The sequence below is a fragment of the Strongylocentrotus purpuratus genome, unplaced genomic scaffold (assembly GCF_000002235.5).
Source record: "Strongylocentrotus purpuratus isolate Spur 01 unplaced genomic scaffold, Spur_5.0 spur5_scaffold_2, whole genome shotgun sequence".
NCBI lineage: Eukaryota > Metazoa > Echinodermata > Echinoidea > Camarodonta > Strongylocentrotidae > Strongylocentrotus > Strongylocentrotus purpuratus.
This window is the reverse complement of record NW_022145605.1, coordinates 3,796,361-3,820,805: the sequence shown is the minus strand read 5'-3', so window position 1 is coordinate 3,820,805 and position 24,445 is coordinate 3,796,361. Positions and strand designations below refer to the sequence as shown.

The window sequence follows — 24,445 nt, the reverse complement described above, 5'->3', positions numbered from 1 at the left end:
TAGTAAGGATAGCAAAGTTGAATAAAAAGATATGAAAGGGTTTTTATTCACTTTCCCACCCACCTCTCCATCACATATAGCCATCATATATATATATATATATATATTCTTCATATCTTTTCTCTCTCTCTCTCTCTCTCTCGTATCTAAGCGCATAGAGACAGTTTTGTAATATGCGCTATATAAGAATTGAACATTATTATTATTATTATTATTATTATCATCATTTTAGAAGAGATGCGATGCACGTATCAATTCTACAATTTCGAATTACTTCTAGGAGAATGACAGGAGAATGTGAAAAAACATCCATACACTGCATCATCGATCATGTCTAAATATTGTAAACATCAATAAATCAACATCCGCGTCGCTCCTGGCAACCTTAGAATTCTCTTTCAATCCTCATCAATACACTTTGAACTCTGCGCGCAGATGGAACGCGTGAAAATATATAAAAACTTGAAAATAGACATTGCATACTTTTCAATAAGAGATGCCACTGGCATAAGGCCTTTTTATATCATCCGCCGTTGCCAGGAGAAAGAAGAACATATTCCGATACGTCAGATTCTGAAAAGCGACCTTAATGGATGGATGCAAAAGAATGATATCTTATTTCTTAAGTTTTCAATCACCAGGCCTTATCCGAAAATAGGAAATGCCTTTTTATGGTACATCATGTCTAGGAAGTAAATAGAACTCGCTTATCAATGTTTTTTAAATCTTATTTTTCATATGAATCTCACTGCTACAGCCTCATTCAATCTTCCGCCAAATAATTCATTAATGAATCTAATGAATATTTATCTGTGAACTTATGTGGTAGAGTTTGTCCAAAAACCTACGAAATCAAAGTCCCCTTTTATGGTCTGAGGGATCACAATTAAAAGTAATATGCATTTTCTTTAGAGAGAGAATATGAAAAATGTGAGATTTTGTTGAGGGGGAATATAAAATAGATCAAATACGCGCAAATACCGGTGTGTCATCAATCATCATCATTGAGCATAAAAAGATCACGCACGGCGGTCGCAACGTTTGCATTTTCCATAGCAACGGCCCCACCTGGGCACTCATCATCAGAGTTCTTCATAGCAACGGAAGGATGAAGGAGGAACCTGGTACGACAGATGAAGTGGACGAGACTCGGAGCGGCTTGAGGGGCCATCGAATTCTGGAAGAGAGAAAACTCATTTATCACCTGCCAAAATAAATGACACTTCATCTAAAATACGACGGAGGGAAGGTAAATATTGAGGGATTGTTTTGATGCTGTAATCACTGCATGTTCTGCCTTCTTCCTTTTCGTTTTCCCCATAAAAATAGCGTTTACGTACCTATCTTTACTGACAAAATTAAATTAAAGATTATGCCATCTTTACACTAAGCAAATACAAATTATCAAAGATAAGACATAGCAATGACCTGTTTAGGGTCTTTAGTTACAATACTCTCCCTCTCTCTCTCTCTCTCTCTCTCTCTCTCTCTCTCTCTCTACACACACAAATAAATGTGCCGTTAAGTGGTAGACTTTTTAAAGCATATTGTAACAGAATCTGCACAGAAGCTTTGAATTTGTGTACATCAATATCATATTTTAAGAATTTTCTGCACTATAGCAGTACAACAGAAAGCCTTTAATAGAATGCGTTTAATTCAATGCTCACTAAAAAAAAAAAATTATATTTAACAAAATTTAAGTCTGATTCTGAAATCTCACTCATGCTCACTAAAATGACATAACAGCGTGCATGTGCTATTCATCTTTCTGACGCAATGTTCTTTGAAAATAGCCTCATGTACACATGCGGAGCAGCACATAGGCACAGAATCTCCAGTTTCCCCCGTTTTCCTTTAATATTCCCCTGTCTTCCTTTTCCCTTAAATTAGCACAAGATCACCTCAGAGGCGACAACGGTCTTAATTAGAACATAACATCGGATACATGAAACGGATTATTCTCCGCCCTGAGCTGATGGATAGATCGTTGGTCAAAGCATGAATTCAGTAACATGAGAACGAACACCTTTCTGTTTCTATCAAACACTCTCTTGAAGAATGACTTTTGAGGGGAAAGAAATGGGAACGGCATGATTAATTTCTGAGAGAGAAGGTTCGCTCACATGTGGCGAGTTTTCTAGATTTGTCAAACTGAGCTTATTTTGATAGGGCCTACATGTATCATTAAAGTGGGATGTCTTCATATGTTTATATTTTATGTATAAAATGATCACAAAGACTATGAAAAAATTAACTTAAAAAAAAAAACCTTGTCCATCACGTACCGAAATGTGTGTTATGTAAACCAAACACCATTTCTATGGGATGTGCAGTAGGGTATTCAAATTGCACTTAAGGTCATTTCTGGAAAATCTTTGTGATCATGCTATATTTAATGCCAAAAGAAAAGCCAAGAGAAAGAAAAAGTAGAAGCATGACAATGCATTCATATTTGGAATCTTTATTTCTTGATTTATACAATTCTTCACAACACACAGATCAAAATTAGAAATGTATATGAAATTCATGTTCATGTCACACATTACATACTCACAAATATACAGGTATACATCTCTCTACGTCTATCTTACATGTTTCTCAAGGTGTGTTCCCCATTCATTAATAAAACACTAATCTTTTAAAAATGTTATCTAAAAGATAGGAATACGTGTGTGTTTGGACGGATATGAAAACACAAATATTCAAATAATGAATATAAAATATAGTTGGTGGTGCATATGTCTTAGTATGCCCTGCACTGCACAGTGGATATCTGTCTTAATATCCTTATGTTATAATAGATATAAAACGCAATAAATATTGTACCTGTGTAAACTACATTTAAAATGAACTCTTACATCATGTGCATGTTTAGAAAGAAAAATATCAAACAATTTTGTTTTCTTTGTACATATATTTTCATATCTTACATTATTTACATGTTATTTATAATACAGTATTTCATGCAAACTTTTCTCCCATTACTAATAAGTCTCAGATCTGACTGACTTGGTGAGTAGAATTGATGTTCAACTTCACTAAAATTTGAATCTATACTCAGAATTCAGAAGGTGGAATCAGAACACTCAAATACATCCACTGTATTGCATAGCTATTTTTTTTTTCTGTAACTGACTAGGGCATTTCAGTTTAAATAAATAAAACTATCATCAGTGGATGTCCATAGATACAATTTGTTGAATGTGATAATCAGGATTTTTAACAAGAAATTAAGGGTTGAAATCGGTGCATTGTCAATGATAGAAATGTCCTTCTTTTCTTTACAGTAAAATCAGACAATTTCATGTTCCTTTAGATTGGTCCAACCTTGTGGAAGTTTGATGCAACAAAATATTTGAATCAGAACACAACAAAATGCTACATCTTTGGAAATTTGCAACATGTTCCTTGCAGTGAAAACATCACTCCTTAACATTTCAAGTTAATGTTTCTGGTCTTCAAGTCAAAGGAGTCACTTCCTCCATTTCTGTTCAAGCAACCTTGGATGTTGATGAATATTCCTTAATGATCAGTGTAAAATTTGTTGCCGTGTCATAAGAACCATTTCCTCGACCATTTCTGTTCAAGCACCCATTGAGGGAGAAATGTTGATAACTACTAATGATTGCTAAGTCCATTTGTCCAGAACATTTAAAGCTTATCTGTACTAGTTTATAGGAGGGATTAGACCACTCTGCAAGGTCACTGGACAGGTGGTTTTCTCATCAACTCAGCCCTCAATTACCATAAGAAAAAGAGGATCATGGGGGACCAATGTTCACCGATTAGGCATTGTTTTCTATATAGAGGGAGCAAGTAGCTTCAAGTAGTACAGTGTGGCTTTAAGCATTTTATGTTGGGCTGACGGTCCCTTCCGACGGCTCCGCGGCTCCACCGAACCCCAGGAGCTCCACTGCAAACATGGAGGCAGTGACCTCCTCCGGTAGAGCCTCCTCCAGGATATCTTGAGCTCCAGCATGGTCGTAGCCTCCGAGCTCCGAGCTGCCGCCCTCTGGGTTGACCCCTAGTAAGGTGGTCAGGTACTCTGCGACCTCTACCTCGGTCATGTGCTCTCCTGGATAGGGTTAGGGGAAGACGAGCAAGGAGAAAAGAAAAAAAAAAAAAAAAAACACTTTTAGAATGATGCTAAGTAATAAGGAGGAGCTAGGAGGCCCGATAGCTCAGTCGGTAGAGCAGTGGTCTCGTAATCTGGTGACCCGGGTTCGAAATCAAGGCGATGCGCTAGTGCCCTTTGGTAAGGCATTAATCCTCATTATCAGGTCCCTCGGAGAGGACCTAAAGCCGTCTGTATTCTGGTTGCTTACTAACAAGCATTTATGCTTTCTTAGCAGTCAGGTAAAATAACCACCACTATCACAATGTCAACTATCCTCCTCTGCCAACAACTTTCTGGACCCCTAATTCTACATGTCTTTCCTGAATGTTTACAATATCTCTGATAGGAGGAGACAAGTGTTGCTTGCTTGGGGGGGGGGGGGGGGGGGGTAAGTGTCCAGTAATGAGGGTAATGATAGGCTGGAAATTGTCATGGGCATAGGTATGAGATCCCCAACTGCCAATCGAAAGTGTACTACAGCACTATCTTTGATTTACTGACTTGATGATACTTAAAGCCTATCTGCACTAGTTTGGCCAGGAGAGATTAGACCTCCCTGCATGTTCACTGGCAGGTTGTTATCGCATCAAATCAGCTCTCCATTAACGAAAGAAAAAGGGAACCATGGGGGATCAACAGGTACCGCTTAGGTATTGTTGGCTATGTAGAGGGCGGAAATAGCTACAAGTAGTTCAGTCGGGTCCTGCTTTAATTGATGTTAGCTTCCCAGATAAGTAAAACATTAATTGATGATAATTACCATCATAATTTTTCTTACCTTTTGTTTGTAGTAGTTCCAGAAGTTCTCCTCTCTCTATCTCAGGTTCCATAGTCTCGTCCTCAGCATATCCAAGGATATCAAAGGCCCAGTTCAGCTGCTGCTCACTGATACCAAACGCTGGTCTGTGGTTCACATACACTACACAGGAAAATACAACAAAAGACATTGAGATATCACTGGTCTATATGCGGGGTAGGTTATATGTACAGTTCATTGATTGGCATAGGTGCTATTATCAAAACAGAAGATAAAGAGGAATTAAAACAATGTACAATGCCAATACTCTCATTGAGCAGATTGGCTTTAAACATGCATGAAGAAATTATTCAATTATACACACACCTATAATCTGGACAATAATAACTTAATAAGACAAGGGTAATCTGTGATGGTGTCTGGAGCTCCTCTAGAATTCAAGAAACAGCTTTCTTCATTTCACGAGGATCAAAATTCTGAATATCTCTCAATTTTGGACATACATGTATGGGCATGAAATAAATAACGGTGAACTGGTAATGTACGCCAAACCTTCTGGCATTTAACATTGTGGGCCGATGATTTTGATTTTGGCCCCGATGCACAAAACTTTACCATCAATGGTAACCAACATGGAAACCTTGATTTTGATTGACTGTTGAGCCATGTTACCATGGTAGTTATCATTGGTGTAAGTTTCATGCAATGGGCCAAGTCTTTCTTGCATATATACATAAGGATGCCAATGTATGTACAAAAAAAAAAAAAGGGAAGAATGATTGAATTTAATATTCTGACTTACATTTGATGAAGGTTCCGAGCTCGATCTCCGTGACGTACTCTCCGGTGTCGACGTACTCACTGAACTTGATCTCATTGAGCATGTCTTCCACCTCCTGCTCGCTGGGGTAGTGACCCATGGCCCTCATCACAAAGGGGATCTCAGAGAGGGGGATGAGGGTGGAGACCTGACGGGTGTCTGTGGTGTCTACCCCTTGACTGGAGATTGATACAAGAAAGGAAGGTATTGGTATTTGTTTGATTATTTATTCAGTTTAAATTTGCTTTCATTCTAAAGATATACCGGTAGACGATTACTTGGAGTTGGGCTTGTCCTGGTAAGCGTGACATTTACTTTTTATGAAAAAGCAACAAATGAAATTAATTTTTATGTAAATGTAATTGCAAAGTACATGCTACGTACAGAAACTCACAGGTTATTTGAAACAATTTGTACAAGCAAATCATGACCAGGTTCACGATTATTTCTTTTTTATCAATTTCAATTTCCTTGGTGATTGCTATTTCTGGTAAAGGATTAATACCATACAAATCTTCTGAGACATCATTACTTTTGTAGATATTTTCACAATCTTCTTTTACATCATTATCCTCTCTTTCATCATCATTATTATCATCACTATCACCATTGTCATCATTACCATCATCATCACCATTGTCATCATCATCATCACCATAACCAATTATCATCATCATCATCATCATCATCATCACCATCATTACCACCATCACAATTGTCATCATTACCATCATTATCATCACCTTTGTCATTAATAACCCCCCTCTCTCCTCCTCCTTCTCCTCCTCCTCTTCCTCCTCCTCCTCACCACCATCATCATCACCTTTGGCATTATCATCATCTCCATCATTCTCATCATTATCATCATCATCATCATCATCATCATCATCATCATCATCATCATCATCATCATCATCATCATCACCACATCGTCATTGTCATCATCATCATCATCATCATCGTCATCATCATCATCATCATCATCATCGTCATCATCATCATCATCACCACCATCATCATCATCATCATCAATGTGACCTCACGTACCTCCTGACTTGTGCATAGTAGAAGTAATTCTCCAACTCCTTGAAGAGCTCTCCTTCCCTGCCTCCTTCCATCAAGCCATAGAATGGTATCAGATCATCACCACCAAGTTTAACTGCTGCTTCTAGAGCACTGTACGTGAGAAGTGATCACCGTTACCAAACCATACTTGTTCTTCTGAGCTGCCTAAATCCTCTATTCCCTCAATTACATAAATGAAGAACATAACTTGAAGACATATTGCAATCAAACAGACTTAAATATTATTTTGAATTAATCCTTCACCTGAAAATAGAAAATGCTTGCATGGCTTTTCATTCACAATTATATGAAATGTCTAGAAACCTTCTCCTCCTACCTAATTAACAACAATTGCCTGGAAAGTGTAGGTCAAGTGTCTATTCATAACCCTGCACAAAGATTTGTTCAATGGTTTCTGTGCTTCCTGTTCTTAGAAGACGCATGGAAGTCTCTTCAAGTTCAGAAAACAATTCTGACAAATTTGTTTAGGGATTCAACTGTAGAAGGCACTGGAGACAATTATAAACTACCCTTGTCTAATAACATGAGGAAAATTTTCCAGGAAAAGAGGGGGGGGGGGGGTAAGCTGTTCAAGGGGTTGTTTTCCAAGGGTTGTTGTTCATAAATATAGTTATGTGTGGGTTAATGGTTTTGTTTCATAATTTACTTACTTGAAGTGAGTGTCCCACATGTGGACGGAGTAGTCTGTACCTCCAGCCGTGAAGACATGCTTGCCATCATAGCTGCATGCTAGGTTGGTCACCTGTGTAGGAGACAAGGAAAGGAGGTACGGTTTCTTATTCAAACAATCTTTTAAAATGTGCTTTCAGAGTCAAAGGAATTAAGGTGGAGGCATGGTGGTCCCAAGATGGCAATGCTCTAGGACCCTTTGCTATGGCATTTTAAAGTTAGTACTATAGGTCCCTCAGATTGCATTCAATTATGCTGAAATATTGTCAAATAGGAAATCAACACAGATTCTGACTTTGATGAGTATTTTTATAATTCTAAAAATGCATCATCTGTTGAGAGAGCTGAGAGAGCATTTAGTCCTATACTTTAACAAAGAGTTTATGTTAAAGCCCTACTGCACTACTTATAGTTACTTGCTCCCTCTAAATAGAAAACAATGCCTAAATGGTGCCCATTGGTCTCCCATGATCCTCTTTTTCTTATGTTAATTGAGAGCTGAGTTGATGAAATAACCACATGTCAGTGACCACACTGGGTGGTCTAATCCCTCCTGGCCAAACTAGTGCAGACGGGCTTTAAAAAATAGTTAATGTTAATGTTAATGTTAAGGGTCTCGACCAACTACTGTTTCAAAGAAAGTAAACGAGAAATAAACTTACCCCTGAAGGATGTGCAATGAGTGCCATGGCATTGTGTGGGTTACCATCAGGTGGAATCTTATGTAGTCCCACCTTGTCCTTGGTGACGTAAGCCATGTAGCGAGGATCATTCACAGGGTCTTCAGACGGCAGTACCGCAATCCTGCAAGAGGAATGAATCCACAGGAAGTAATTTAAAGGCATCGTTTAACAATGAGATGCATGGCCCTACCTGTTATCAATGCCTGTGATATGGTGTAATATTGTAGCCCTACAGAAATTGCGCTTCAAAATGATCAAGAAGTGCCTCACAAAAGTAAAAGTCTTTGAGTGACCGGGTTTACCATACTCGTTTTTCCCAATAGACTGTAGTGTTATGAAAACCGTTAAAAGATGTATCCTGACATTGATTTTATTACAGTATGTGAAGTGTGAGGAGTAATGCTGTACCACTGACATATGAGCCTATGACAAATCCTTTGGGATATATTTTGTCATAGGCTCAGGGTTAGTGTTAGGTATGCAGTAGTGTTTTTGATTAGGTCAAGGGTTGGTGAGGACTTGGAATTTAATTCATTTGTCTTGACCATGTGGATAAAATGTTGATTTTGGTATAACATGAATTTTATATTGAATAAAGAGCTGGTCATTTTCTTATAAATTCACATATTTCTCCTAGTCATTCTATCTGTCAAAAATATCTTCATATCATATTTGAAACAAAACAATAACAATTTTACCAACCTATTAATTTTCTTAAATAAAAGACACATTTCTAGGCCAGAATGAAGACGGATCAGCACTTACTGTTGAATAGGACTCCCATAGGTGGGGGCTAAGACTGTTCTTCTGCACATCTTTGTAGTCGTGTTGAACAGCTTGAATTTGAACTGCAATAAACAAACAAAATAACGAATATATACGTCTACTCATAGAAAGAACAATGCTAAATAAGAATATTGCATGTTTGAGAGTTAATTAAACATAGTATAAATAGACTTGATATCTGCCATAATTAATACATAATAATGATTATTATCCACAGTTCCAGAATGATGTACCATTCAGTAACTGCTGATAATAATCATGAACTAAAAAAATATGGCAGCTTTCAAGAAAAAATCCTCTTACAGACACTTGTTAAACTAGTATCTATTTTAATCCAAATCCAAAATTTGAGTTTAATAATCTTATGTGTCTAAGAACCGAATCTATACGTTCAGAAAGTATTTTTGTGTCATACTGTTACTGTGAATTTGCTATTGAAGTACCTGATTGTTTGCTGTAATGAAGAACTGTTCCTTAGTGACGGGTGGATACCAAGCAAAGCATTGGGGTACTCCGCTCTGCTCGATGCGATCTGTTGACATCACCTCTAGATGATCCTTAGCAACAGTCTTCAGATTGTACTCGACCTAATAGGGCATAGAATTGATTAAAGATTAGTTTACAAATATGATAACATGCCACTTGAAAATAAATGTATTCTGTATGTCGTTGCACTTTGAGAGGAGATACTGAAACATTGAGCAAGCTTGTTAAACATGGCTTCTTTTTCTTCTTCTTTTTTTATATAAAGAACATCTTCTATATGCACAAATTCTGTGTTGCTAACTAAATAATCTACTTTTAATCAACCTAAATGCAATTACAACTCCCTTGTGCATCACCTATTGATAGAGTCAATAAGACATTAAAAAGATAAAAAGAAACAACTTTAAAAAGTCAATATTTAAAGACGGGTGGACTTTCTACACAGGGTGTTACTAAATCAGGTTTGACTGTATAATGATTAACCCAAATTGGATACAAGTTGATTTTGATATAACTCTGACTAAGGTTAAAGATAGGGAACCTACCAGCGCTCTGTCCTCTCCAAGGGACAGTAACCTTGATGCTCCAGAGTCCAGAGCGACCCCAAACGTGATGCCTCTGATGTGCTTGTAATGAGCCCGATGTTTGCCCATGTATACCCATGGTTCCTGACTGTTAGGAGACTCCGCCTTGTATACGGTTACACAGAAATCAGCATCCTGGTGAGGAGAAAGAGATGGGAACATGCTGGTGATACATTTCAATTCAATTAAAAATGGTTTATTTCAAATAAAACTTTCATTGCAGCGTTTAGCCGAATTACAAAAGTTTACAAACAAAATTAATAACACATAATGAAGTACCTACAACATAGCATAATACGATATATTGAATTTGAAAAATAAATCAGTATAAATACAAGAAATATAGCTTATTGCAACATATGGAAACACAAATTAGAAAGAAACTAGAATTAAATAGCATAAAGTAACATAGTTCTACTGAAATCAAGTTATCTTTCTAACATCTCATGTGTTTTACAATGTAAATGTACTGTACTTATTGATGATTGGTACATGATTTCTACAAAGATTTTAATAAGAAGTGGAGAACTATATGTTTCAGTGTTTGAAACCCTAGCTTACTTTTAATCAAAATAGAATGAGTGTACTTTTTTCATCCTAACTCTTTTGAAGAAGGAATAAAATGGATGTAAAAACAAAAACTCCTTGACATTTTTTCATGTTCCATCATAGTATACATTTGACTAGGACTTACAATAGTCAATCACAGACACAACTGCACTGCATTTCTACAAATATCCAAAAATCTAGTCTAAGCTACTCTGTGTAATTACCATTAATGAATTGATATCCACAGTTGAAGGCCAGTGAATTATTTTTCCCAGTTCTCACAATGTTCCATAAAGAGTAAGAAGCATAAATATGAATAAAGCAGAGACCAAACAGAATTATAAATGACATATCAAAAATGATATCATCAGGTTTTGTTTTGTAACTTACAGCTGTAGCCATCCACTTGGAGTCATGTGAGAAGGTCACATGGGTGACAGCATCACGAGAGTAACGGAACGGTTCCGGGTTCTCATCAATCAATGTCAATGCATCCAGGATCCGCACACAGCCGTTCTCAAAACCAACACCTGGAAACAGGGCAATTTGAGAAGACAACATCAATGAACAATGTCTCATTCGAAGCTATTACATGTACTATCATGTCGATGCATATCTGTCATGAATCTGCTATCAAAATCTGTGTGTAATTAAAGATGGGTAGGATCTGATAATTATAATTATAATTATAATTTTGGTAGTACACCTATGATCATAGTTGGTGAAGCATTATACAGAGAAATTGGAGAATGCAAAGCCTTGTTTTTAGGATTTTGAGAACACTCAATATTCATTAAGTATACATAAAGGAGTATCAAGTATTACAGATATTCTAGGACAAAATGCAATACTGAAAGTAAACCATAAATATCAATGTCATGTTGACAATACAGTCAAGATAAGTTATAACACAGAAAATGGTATTCAAAGTTAATTCTGATCCATCTAAAGATAATTGCATGGTTTGCATAAGATTTACCCCATCATCAGTGAGAGTCATTTCAGCTTGTAATGTAACATCATGATGCTTACATAACTGACTCTTTGTAAATACAAATGGAAAACATGTTTCATAAAGGCTCGTTCAGATATAATGTATTAAATTGCTGCAAAAAAAAAGAAGACACATTTTTTAAACATGTGAATGTATTGCTTAACAAAGGCCTGTGCATACTCACTGAGCTCTGTGTTATAGGATACAGAAATATGAAGCGTATTACTCTGTATGTCATCTTATCTAAACTAGGCTTAACACTGTCTTTGCATAAACTATTTGTAAGTTAGACAGCAGAGTGAAGGTTGGAGTGAGAAGTTGTCTGAACACTCACCTAAATAAGATCCAGTCGGATCATATCCAACACATCTGATCAAGTTACCTCTTGGAAACTTTCTAGAAGCCATTACTTGTCTGAAAGATAAAAACAATCATTTTATAAAGTCACAAAATAAAAACGATTAATTACACGTTATTGCATTATTAATGTCAGTGCGGCCAGATTGGTACGATAGATATTCATTGGCCAAATTATGTCACGGAAGAACATCAAGTTGAGAATCAGAGAGAGTGAAATAAGAAGCATTTATTCCACAAAACCTTCACTCTTAAACTTTGCCTTTAATTGCTATCAATTTTACCTTCCAAGCTTAAAATCTAACAATTTATTATATGACTATATTTAAAACTGATAAGAAAATAAAATAATTAAAACATGTTTCTAAGCTGCTCAAGAACTAAATAGCACCCAAAAAAGGACTTGTGTCCTTTTGAAATAGGTGATGGTAAAAAGTTAGTTTGGATTTCGTCTGTCAAACCCCCAACCCCATAAATCAAATTGGCTTTGTTGACATAATCTAATATCCTAGCATTGACTAAAAACACTCAGCCTGTATGTTCATCATACTCACTTGTTTTCATAGTTCCAAACTTTCAACAGGCCTGCAAAGCTGCCAATAACCACAAACGGTCTGGGAAATGAAACACATACATGAAATATTAAGCAATTTGTAATACAAAATATTATTCTATATTTTCTTTTGATATTGTTGTGTTACATGTCAAAATTTATGAGGTCATTGTATTTTCGTTAAGAAAAGTATACCGTATGAAATAAAGTTAGTTTCAAGGAGATCACTAAATGCAAGAGATGCCTGCATGGATGTGTCAACTCTCTCTCGCTCTCTCTCTCTATCCCTCTCTACCCCCCCCCCCTCTCTCTCTCTCTCTCTTTCTCTCTTCTGGATGAGCTTATATTTTTCAACAGTTTTAAGAGCCACCTCTTTGTTTTTATATTTGGTTAACAAACAATCAAACAATATTAAATGAAGGAGATGACTTACTGTGAAGGATGAGTTGTCAATGCACGAATGGGCTTATCATGCTCCTCCAGTATCATCTAGAAAGAAAGAAAAAGTTTTTAAAATAAACAACTGTGTGAAACAAAGAAATGAAAACAAACATAAACAGAGTTTAATGTAATGAAATAGAATTAGAGGAAATGCTATGACATAGTCGCCAAAGAAATGTGTTTTAATCATCAATGTTCTGGAATATCCCAACTTTCTAATGAACTAAACCGTGATGTTTGTTCCATTAAAAAATTAAACAAGTTTGGAGTTTAAATCTCCAGTGGTTCTTGAGATATCATGATAACAATCTCAATGTATGGAATTTCATAAGTTGACCTCTGTGACCCTTGACCTTTGACCTACGTGCTCCAAAATCTAATCAGATTGTCTTCCTATGGTGATACACACTATCATTAAGTTTGAAGTTTAAATCTCCAGTGGTTCTTGAGATATTATGATAACAATCTCAATGTATGGAATTTCATAAGTTGACCTCTGTGACCCTTGACCTTTGACCTACGTGCTCCAAAATCTAACCAGATCGTCTTCCTATGGTGATACATACTATCCTTAAGTTTGAAGTTTTTACATCTCCAGTGGTTCTTGAGATATCATGATAACAATCTCAATGTATGGAATTTCATAAGTTGACCTCTGTGACCCTTGACCTTTGACATACGTGCTCCAAAATCTAATCAGATCGTCTTCCTATGGTGATACATACTATCCTTAAGTTTGAAGTTTAAATCTCAAATGGTTCTTGAGATATCGCGTTAACAAACTCAATACAAGGAATTTCATAAGTTGACCTCTATGACCCTTGACCTTTGACCTACGTGCTCCAAAATGTAATCAGATTGTTTTCCTATAGTGATACACACTATCACTAAGTTTGAAGTTTAAATCTCCAGTGGTTCTTGAGATATCATGATAACAATCTCAATGTATGGAATTTCATAAGTTGACCTCTGTGACCCTTGACCTTTGACATACATGCTCCAAAATCTAATCAGATCGTCTTCCTATGGTGATACATACTATCCTTAAGTTTGAAGTTTAAATCTCAAATGGTTCTTGAGATATCGCGCTAACAAACTCAATACAAGGAATTTCATAAGTTGACCTCTGTGACCTGTGACCTTTGACCTACGTACTCCAAAATCTAATCAGATCGTCTTCCTATGGTGATAAATACTATTCCCGAGTCTTAAGTTTAAATCTTAAATGGTTCTTGAGATATTGTGATAACGGTCAAACGGGACGGACGTACGGACGGACGTACGGACGAACGGACGTACGGACGTACGGACGGACAACCCGAAAACATGATGCCTCCGGCACCACCTTCGGTGGCGGAGGCATAAAAAAATTGACCAAAGATTGATATAAACTTGGCTGCAAGAGTTTCCCAATCATTTCATGTACACACTCATCTTGGGTGACATTATACTCAACTATTTTTGAAAAAACTCCCATTACCTGTTCCTACCTAGCATCTTATCAGCGAGACAGTGAGATATGATACAGCAAGATACAATCAAACCTGCTTTAGTGACCACCTGTATAGAAAAACCACCTGCATACAAAGACCACATTTTTTGTTTCCCTTGAAAATGGTTTCTCATTGAAACATGTACTAAATGAACCTTTTAACATGAGCCTGTACATAACTTGAGACCACCTGCCTATAAAGACCACTTTCCTTGTCTCCCTTGGGTGATCTTTATAGACAGGTTTCACTGTACATACCTTGACCTGTACCCCATCAGCAACCACGAGGGCGACCTGTGCATTGGAGGTACTGACGATGAAATCTCTAGTCACAAATGACTTGGCATGGATGGTTGCATCCTTAGGGTATTCACTGTCTGGTTTGGCACTGATTGAGGTTAGAAGTACAGATAGGAGATCACGTTGTGAATGACAGTACATGTATGTCTGTGGTTTACAACATTAACCCTTTGCTTACTGGAACCTGGTGGCCTCTGTGTTAAGCCTATGGCAACAAATACATTCAGTAGTCAACGGCTTAACGTTCAACCTAAACTTTGGCTGGCCTATTCCTTTCATTTCTGTAGTGATATAAATGCACACGTCAGTATTATATTATATACCATGTATTATTGTTATTACTGTTGGTCCTTTTGACCTGCTCTGCATTGCAGTCCTGTATTCTTTTGAGTTCCTGTCCCCTTATTTAATATATATTTATTTTATTCTTATCTTTTCACATCTCTTCCTTTTACATTTGGTGTATTTCTGATTTCTTAACTATTTCTCTTCTTCCACTTGACTCTCTGTTAATTTTTTTCTTTTCCATTCCTCTACACCAGTTTCCTAAAATATATCTCTTCTTCTATCCTGCATCTATAGGACCCCAAAAAGCATCATTACACACCAAGAACAAAAAACATATATTCAAAAATTGTGTACGATTTAACAAGAATGATGCATCTTCTACCTAAAGACTGCACAATCATGATATCATTTCTTAAACTTTTAGAAGACCATAAGTTAACTGCAATAATTGGGAACCATTTCACAAAGCCTTTTTTCAATGACAAATGACAATTTAGTGACAAATCAGCTGATAACCAATCAGAAGCAAGGATTTCACTAGCTTATAACAAATACTGTCATTTGTCACTGATGACAAGTTTTGTGAAATGGGTCCCTGGTCTTGATACTCACTCAGCATTGAACTCTGGTACATAGGCAAACGAGACCGAGTTGATGGGACCAACGCTGAGTTCACTGTACCAGTTTGACATCCGAAGTTGAAGGTCATAGAACTTCACATGGCCTAAAACATCTCCAGTCACAACAAACCTACAAATCAAATGGATAAAATGGATATAAGCTATAAAATTGGATAAAAGCTATCAACTTCACAATTTCTCCTTATCATTTCTGGCTGAAGATTCGTTGAAAGGCTGGCTTCTAGCTGTATAAACTTGAAATGGCTTTTTATTAGTTGCATTACTGTATAATTCATTTCTGATTTTTTTTTCTTTCTTTTTTTCTTCTTCAACTTAATGTATTATTCATGAATTAATTATAATTTACATGTAGAGACTGTTTTTTAAACTATGAACATATTCTGGAAACACTTTTTCTCTATTGCTGACTTAACTTCACAGACGTTATGGATATGTAAAAACATAACAAAACATGTACTAGTAGGTAAGGGTAAATCATCCAATGGGTTCATGTTATCATATCAGTTACAAAGACCTCTTTCCTTCTTCTTCACTAACCTGTCTGTTGTAGTGAGGACTGTGATACCTCTCTCCTGTAGCCTGACGAGCTTGAAGGCTTTCTTGTTGGGTGATGGTTCTAAACTTGGGGCTGAGGATAACACAAAATATAGAACAATGGTACATTTACTTCATAAAGAGCTTTCTTGTTTAGACTTGCAATCGATTGTAAAAATATGTTTGTACGTAGTCCATCCTTCAATACAATTTTACTGAGAGTACTGAACTCAAATACATTTTACTGTTATGTTACAAAATCAAAAAGTTAAACTTGCTCCCTATCTCTCTCTTTCTATTTCTCTCTCTCTCTCTCTCTCTCTCTCTCTCTCTCTCTCTCTTTCTACCCATCCCTTGTAGATCAATAACAGGGGGCACTAAGATAAAATCCTAGATTCAAACTTCAGCATTCTAATCTTGCTACATCAATGGTACAAACACTTGTATAAGTATAGGTTAGTACAGATATGCAACAAATTCTCCACAACAGAAAGGAATGTCCACTTACGTCCAGACGTTGGTCTATTGCTGTCCCATACCACCACATTACCAGCAGCTGTAGCGGTCAGTGCTCTGGTGCTGTTCTGAGAGAATATGGATTGACTGAAGTTTCCGACCACTCTGTTGAAGTCTTGGTCAGTCAACGGAGGAGCAAAGACCTCAATCTTCTCTCCACCCTGTTAGGATTGAGATTAAAATATCAAGTTGTGATGAAAAAGGTTCAGACCGAAATCCCACCCTTATCCAAATTTATCAATAGGTCATAATCTTAAACTAATAATGAATATGAAATAGATATTTGGAGCTTCCAGATAAGCTTTCAACAAAAACATATTTTTAAGCGTATGCTACAACAAGGTAGAATATTTGCAAATGCAGATTAATGATACAAAACACATGTATCTGATGATTTGAATATAGCAAAATTGTTTGTAATTAGGTTAATTAAATCTCCTGTATAAAAGTTGTTAATTCTTATCCAGTATGCAGAATGGGTATTGCTAAACAATGAATATTTCACTTTGAAAAAACTTTTTTCTTTTGCATAAATGAGCAGGAAAAACAAATTCAAGACAAATTGCAAAGTCTCATGAAGACTTATCAAGTTTTACAGTATTATGTACTGGTATTCATTTATTTTTCTCATTTTGAAACATGCTTACCCATTTGTAGAAGATGACTTGTGTGGGGCTGTTTGAGACGATTTGATAATGATCTTCTGGATTAAACAAGACATAGGTCTGTTGACCATAGTTGACTCCTAGTTCCTTGCTAGCCACTGGGTATTCACCATTGGTAGTCCAGTCCCAGATAGACAGGGTCTGAAGAATGGATAAGAAAGACAGAATGTAAATATACAGAATCAGAGACATGTACAGAGATATGAATCACTGCCTGGGGGAATAGGAAGTGGCGCATATAATAATAATAATTATAATTAAATAGTGTTTGTAGATCGTATAACACATAGGCATACTCGCATGTCTCAGTGCGCTTTACAGAATAGAATACAAAAGGAGTGGAAATGGTGCACTGGGTTCATTATTAGGAGATCGTACAGATTATTTCATTGCTTGATTAAGTCCTATTAAATGACAACAAGTTTCAACTTTCAATTCAAGATATATATTTCACAAAGAAAATAAAAGAATCAAAATAATTGTTGAATTTTATAAGTAACAAACTTTTGAGAATTGGAACTTTTGGCAAAATTTGGCCAATTTCCTGTCCATATTTCTCCATTCTCACTTCTTCTTCTCTCTTAACTTCTTATTGCTTCTCCATATTTGTCTTGATCTTCATATTCTCTATCCTCCTCATTATTTCTTTTTCCTCTTCTTCTTTTTCACTGTTCCATTTAGGCAAATTCAGAGAGTTAAAAAGAACTGTTTGTCAATTAGGAAGCTTGGTATAGATGTATACAGTCGTACTGACTTGTGAAGGGAAGCTCACCTGTTTCTTAGCTGCACTGAGTGTGACAATGTATTTAGCATCGAGTGTCATGTTCATACCTACTACACCACCGTCTGGGTGAGGGTCAAAGATCGTCTGGACAGGAGTCCTGAGTAGAATACAAGATAGAGTGATGAGCTTACTTGCATATGCTACTTATAAATGAGCTAATACAAACATTCACAGATTTTCACCAAGGTGCCAAAAAAGGGAGAAAATATATATGCACATGCTTGCATCACAGTTAGGCAAACATATACTCAAGATTCATGAAGCTGAATCTATGTGATATCTTTCAAAATTCATTTCCGTAAAAGGCAATTAGAAACACACTTCTCGAAAATTCCTATCCCAATGTCTTGCTTATATATTGTGGCTTTACATACAAAATGAAGATTTGTTACACTACCTCAATATCATCACAGCATTCTATTACAAGCACAATATATACAGATTTGAGTTGCAGACCATTAAATTTCCATGCTTGATTTTCATAAGGTGTCTTAGAACTCATGTAAATTGTATCTCTTAGTGAGAACTCCAAAAGAAACTAAGAAGACTCAACGTACCCTGAATACGTATCCCAGATGATGATCATACTGTTTTCTCCTTTATCAGCCGTCGCTACCCATCTCTTATCTTGAGAAGCACAGATGCAAGTGATGTTGTTACACTGTTGAAAAAAGATTAAAATATTCTTTCTTTTAGTACACTTCAAATATCTTTAAATGTCCAATGCATTGAATTATTCATTCATGTAGATTGAATTGTTTTATTCATACATGTACTTATATATTCTATTTGCACATACATCTGGCATACACAAAGGAACCAAAGTCTCACTCACTTTCATTCCTTAAATTTTGTTTTCAGATATGCATTATATTCTTCTCAAACTCACACATAACTAATCCACAAAGTGATGGAAAACTTCTTTTTTTTTTGGGGGGGGGGAGGGTTTATGTAACATATTCTAGCTGTATACTAGTTCATATTATTTTTTAGGAGATATTTTTAATCAAACAAAAATGTTATTGTGACACTACTGTGTAATCTGCAATCATATCGAACACATTGAGTATACATAAGGAATACTCACATGCCCTTGGAGTAGTTTCTGTGTATTCTTATCATAGCTGGAGAGCACTGCAGTGTTGCCACAGACATAGATGAGCATCTTCCGGTGCTGGTCAGTCAAGTTGATGGCTGGAATGTACTTGTTGACCCCAAATGACCAGGTCATATTCTGAGGATACAAAGATGGAAATTGATTAAAAAGGTACAAGAATTGGGTAAGATACAACCATGTGATCTTTTTGCTATCACACCATACCACAATAAACAGTAAATGACAGGTTGGGAGACAGAAAGAGATCAATATCTCTCAACATCGTTAATTTTAGGACTGTTTGGACCGACAACGAATAAGAATTCTCCCAAATTTGCAATTTACAAAATCAATATATTTGCTGGTACTATGTTCATAGATTACTGCACATAACATTCCCATCAGAAAAACAGTCTGATAAAACATGTACACTGCATAAAAAAAACATTAAACAAAGATGTTTGAATGTATTCAAGTTATCTCAAATTGACAATGGAGAGATTACTATTTTGTCCTTACCACAATACTGTGCCAAAGCATCTAAGTATTGTCCCATTATTACCACTAAATGCAATTTGTGCACCAATGTGAAGGTGCATAATGAACAAGTGGTTTAAATGTAGGTTGATGAATACTGACTGTTCAAAATCAATAACCTAACTCTCAATTAACATCTTAAGCCTCTTTGATTCTGACTGTACACATAATAAATAACTGACTTCTTGTACAACTACCTTTTTTTAAATTTCGAGATGTGATATATATCTTACCAGTGCATTTGGAGTAACATCCATGTTAAGGTAATCCTGAGCAGCACTGCTCTCTGCTCTCGACTTATCTACATCCTTAGGCAGAGGTGGGCCAGAGCTGGGTGGGTCGGGTACCCCATTGGGCGAAGGTGGTTCCATGAGTTCTGGTTCCTGTCCCTCCTCCTCCTGGATGCCCTGTTCTCCAACTTCTCCTCCTTCTTGGGGTGGGGCTTCTTCCGTAACCCCTCCCAACTGAGCATCAGCCTCTTCAGCAGCTTCTTCTGGAACATTGTCCTAAAACAGAAATGGAATTTAATTAAAATAATCCTCATCATTATCAGACTACCTGGGCAGTTTTGCGAACTTTTTACTTAATAAATGGTATACTAATAGTAAAATTGCATTATTTATTACTGACATATCTGAGACAAGGTTTACAGAAAGAGTTTTCCTCATCCCATACAGCCCCATGTCGATCACAATTTTAAATATGGTTTAATACCAGAAAGTTTAAATAATCATTTCCTTGCATTAAGATTTGGGATGGTGTAGCCGTAAAACTAAATATACATGCATCACTATTTTTGTTGCTGTTTGTCATTATGATTAAATGGTAAATAAGGCACAGAAAACAACATCACAGTCTACTTCAAATGTATTCATCTGATATTTCATGTGGTTGCAACGTGACATTTATTTTCATAATCATAACTTGCAATGATGATAATAAGAAGTATTCATTTAAATGCAGTTTTCTTACTACCATGAAGCAAAAACACGTAACACCTACTGTTTCAGAAGCTTTTGTCTCTGTCGGAGGTGTCATTCCTCTTGCTCTCTGTGGCACCTCTTCTTCTTTCTCTCCTTCCACTTCTTGTCCTCCTCCTCCTTCTTCTTGTGCTCCTCCTCCTTCTTCTTGTGCTCCTTCCTCCACTGGTTCTTCTCCTTTCTGTCCATCCTCTGCCTGTTCTTCAGTCACTTCTGTTGCTTCTCCTTCATCTCCAGCTGGTTTGCTATCATCTTCCTGGGGCTCTGCAGGTCCGCCGTCTGCTGGCTCAGCCTCATCATCTCCATCATTGTTATTTGTAGATTCCTCTGCAGGTTCCAGAGTTGCTTCTGTCTGCTCTGTTACCTGTGGCTCATCCCCTTCTCCTCCTGTCTCTGCGCTGGGTTCAGCATTTTCAGTGGCTTGCTGTTCATCTGCTGGAGCTTCTGTTGCAAAAGACATGAGTAGACTTTAAAGTTACCTAACTTATCACAGCTTAAATATTCATATCAACTCTGAAACATAAAGCAAACACTACTGCTATCTAGTAGTAGTAGCTATCTGTTGCGAAACGACAATGACCGCCTTCACTTTTAAATAACATAATCATGAAGGCTGCTTGCAAAGATGGGTACATGTAAGTATCGGTAGCTCTTGCCACTTACTAACGGCACTTTCTCTACTGACCTGATAATCACAGTATTAAACCATACCTGACATTCTACCTGATAGGTAATCTGTAAAGCTTAGAGCAAGAAGGCATTAACTCTTATCAATGAATACAATGCTCTTTGAATATGAAAATACAATATGAAACATGGGGGTTCCAAAGACCCAGCTCTAAATTACAGAAGTTGTACTAGCAGGCTGTTTATATACCTTTTATCAGACTTGTACTTACATCTGTACTGCACCTAAACAGTACACCAATGCAAGTTTTACTGCAACTGAAGAAGAAGAAGAATTAGGGCTACATACCTTCTGGAGGTGGCTGCTTTTCGTCATCCGCCATGTTGAAAACTTCCTGTTAGATAACTGTGCTGATGGTACTCCGTTCTATCTGTCAGGTAAAATAGACGAAAATGTTCTTCATTAAATTTACAATGTGAAACAGAGAAATGAAATGCCAAGACTACAGACCTTTGTAATTATTGAAGAAATTAAATAATTCTTCATCACTAATAAAGAAAGGAAAGGCTGTTTTCATAATTCTTCTGATCTTTTTTAAATTTCATAATTCCATTAAAGCAATTTGTGTAAAAAGGGGTGCGCGCAGGAATTTTGATAAACTCAGCGAACGTGCATCAAACCAATCACCATTATTGTGAAGTAAGTATCCAATTAGCATGTATTTCCGTTTTCAGTAGAACCAAGCATTGCAAACTCTCGTGAGAGGTCAGCGTTTTTGTAATGTACATCGCATGTTAGCTCATTATCATCACTAATCAGGAACACATGGAAGGTAGGCAAATCGCTCTCAAATTTTATTGGTCAAGTTCTTGACCGATTCAAAGTGCTTTGAATGAGGAGAAAGAAGAGTCCAGTATAGCAAAAAGGTTTACATTTTACGGAAGTGTCATCAACACATGTCAATGGTCAACATCATTGCAATGCAGATCGTAAAGTCATCCGTTACATGTGAAAAAGAAGCAAAGCTGTATTGCTCTGGTAAAATATTTGCTAATTTTAGGTCATTTTTACCTCCGATTTTTGATCGCAGTGCATCATTGGGAGTAGGAGCGGGATAGAAAATGTTAAAGCCACTGTCCAATATTCGTTGTGTGTGGGAAGGGGTGATTTTGGACGTATTTTAGGGTTTGTTTACCTGCCTCTCAGCACAGGTTTTGGGAGCCAGTTAAAACATGGTGATATCAATATCAACAAATATCAACAAATATATTTAAAAAGTCATTATCACCAAGCCCTAAGGCTAATGGGTGCCAATTAAGGTTAGGACCTAGGTGGTATCAATATTATATTTCATGTCATTACATAGCCCAAAAAGGTTAATTTTCAACCATGTAACATTAAATTTGGCAAGAGTGAAAACAGTACTCAGTAGCCCATCCTGTCGCACTTCTTCATGCGTTTGCATTTTCGATGTCGGATATTTCCAAATTAATTTTACACTCTCTTTATCAACCATTATGAGAGCATCATTGATTGAGGCCTTTCCCTCTCAAAAATGTTCTCCAAAAGTAAAACACTAAAGAAAATACAAAGTGAACAACATCTCACTTTCTTGTCCATAAAAACAATACTCAACAACACTCTCTAGCAGCAAAATTTATCTCACTCAGTTTAAATTTATCAGGTAAAACAAGTTAAAATTAGATTCAGACCACAGTATGGTGGTTTTTATGACTTTTTTAGATGCAGCGCGCATGCACGATTGGACATCAAATTTTTAGATCGTGATATCTCCGAAATCCTTCAACGATAAATATTCTAGATTTAGTTGAACCAATCTGTAGTAAAAAACTTTGCCGTCCATTTGGTAATAGTTGAAATAAATAAATTTGTGTAGAATATGAGAAATCATAGATCGAATATCACATTTTGTAATATGTTCTAAAATATCCGCGAACTTTGGTCACCCCTTCAAGCTTCATACTGTTGTCAGGACAGTAGAACTAGCACTACCAGTACCAGTCTACGAAATGTTCAATTCATTCTAGATCTACGTCTCTACTAGTAGAGTCTACTACGTGAAGATCTACATCTTTCACGTAAAAAATCACCATGGAATTAACTATTAGTTGTTCAATGTAGTAACGCGTCGTCGATGCATAGGTATATAGATCTAGGGCGGCTTTATCTTCGACGCGCTGTGCGCCGAGAAGCCGATCGAGAGTTCATACTTAAGCAACATGATCACGAGCGTGTGGGACTGTACTAACGACAATTCGGTTTTTATGTCGGTGTATTTCCTACATTCCTCAGGCCTATATCTTGTTTCTTGCATGATGTAAAACGATTCATGCATTATTTAATCCATTTATACACTCTGTGCTATGTACAAAACACTGAAAGTCAATAATATACAAATGATTCCCAACAAACATTGCTCTTACCTTACTCAGTCGTCAAGGAGATTATTGTTTACCAGCAATATGAAACTAGCCAACAGATTTTTAGTACCTAGTGATCCTATGGTATCCTTAATGCGCGTTCTAGAATGGTATATTCTAATGTCGAATATAAAAACGATACTTTTGGCCGTCCTCAAAACAATGTAAAATGGCTTAAATGGGTATTCTTTTTTTCAAATTGTGTATAATAAAGAACAAAATAACAATATAATTATAACAGGCGGATCCTGATCTGGGGTGGGACTCGGGCTACCGGTCTTGTCTTGTCCTTTATATAATTATATAGCCCTACACTTTTTTCTTTTCTCGTAGGTGTGCCAATTCCCTTCAGTATTAACATTTTCTGGCATCTTATTTCTGGAATTCACTCCTTTCACCCTGCGCACCCCCCCCCCCCCACCTCCCTCTCTCTCTCTCTCTCTCTCTCTCTCTCTCTCTCTCTCTCGCTCTCTCCCTCTCTCTCTCTCTCTTTCTCTCTCTCTGTCATACCCTCACTTTTATTCGGTTTGTCCCCACATGAAGCTGCACTATGTAATGTAATAAAATTAGTACTTATTTTTCTAAAGAATCTTAAGAAATCAAATTAAGTTGATTCGTGTTACTTACCGCAAATGAGTCAGAAGCGTTTCAGTCTGTT

The 24,445-nt window shown here is 36.6% G+C and overlaps 1 protein-coding gene across 2 annotated transcripts; it reads right to left on the bottom strand.

Annotated features, from left to right (window-relative positions):
- Nucleotides 1–2,444: 2,444 nt before the first annotated feature.
- On the bottom strand, nt 2,445–23,893 carry LOC580274 (cilia- and flagella-associated protein 251). 2 transcript variants are annotated; one of them, XM_030991449.1, is made up of 25 exons: nt 23,791–23,893; nt 21,695–21,776; nt 20,741–21,162; nt 19,972–20,244; nt 19,193–19,339; nt 18,663–18,766; nt 18,094–18,202; nt 17,304–17,462; nt 16,649–16,817; nt 16,144–16,234; nt 15,578–15,715; nt 14,636–14,765; nt 12,878–12,933; nt 12,446–12,505; nt 11,869–11,948; nt 10,931–11,070; nt 9,953–10,126; nt 9,365–9,508; nt 8,901–8,983; nt 8,115–8,256; nt 7,434–7,525; nt 6,745–6,873; nt 5,680–5,876; nt 4,899–5,039; nt 2,445–4,078 (listed from the first exon to the last, which is right to left on the bottom strand). In XM_030991449.1, the coding sequence occupies exons 2-25, from the start codon at nt 21,726–21,728 to the stop codon at nt 3,855–3,857; spliced, it is 3,438 nt and encodes a 1,145-aa protein (XP_030847309.1). In that variant the 5' UTR covers nt 21,729–21,776; nt 23,791–23,893; the 3' UTR covers nt 2,445–3,854. The 2 variants fall into 2 exon arrangements, with proteins under 2 accessions (XP_030847309.1, XP_030847310.1); XM_030991450.1 differs by having other exon boundaries at nt 20,741–21,159.
- Between the last annotated feature and the right edge of the window lie 552 nt (nt 23,894–24,445).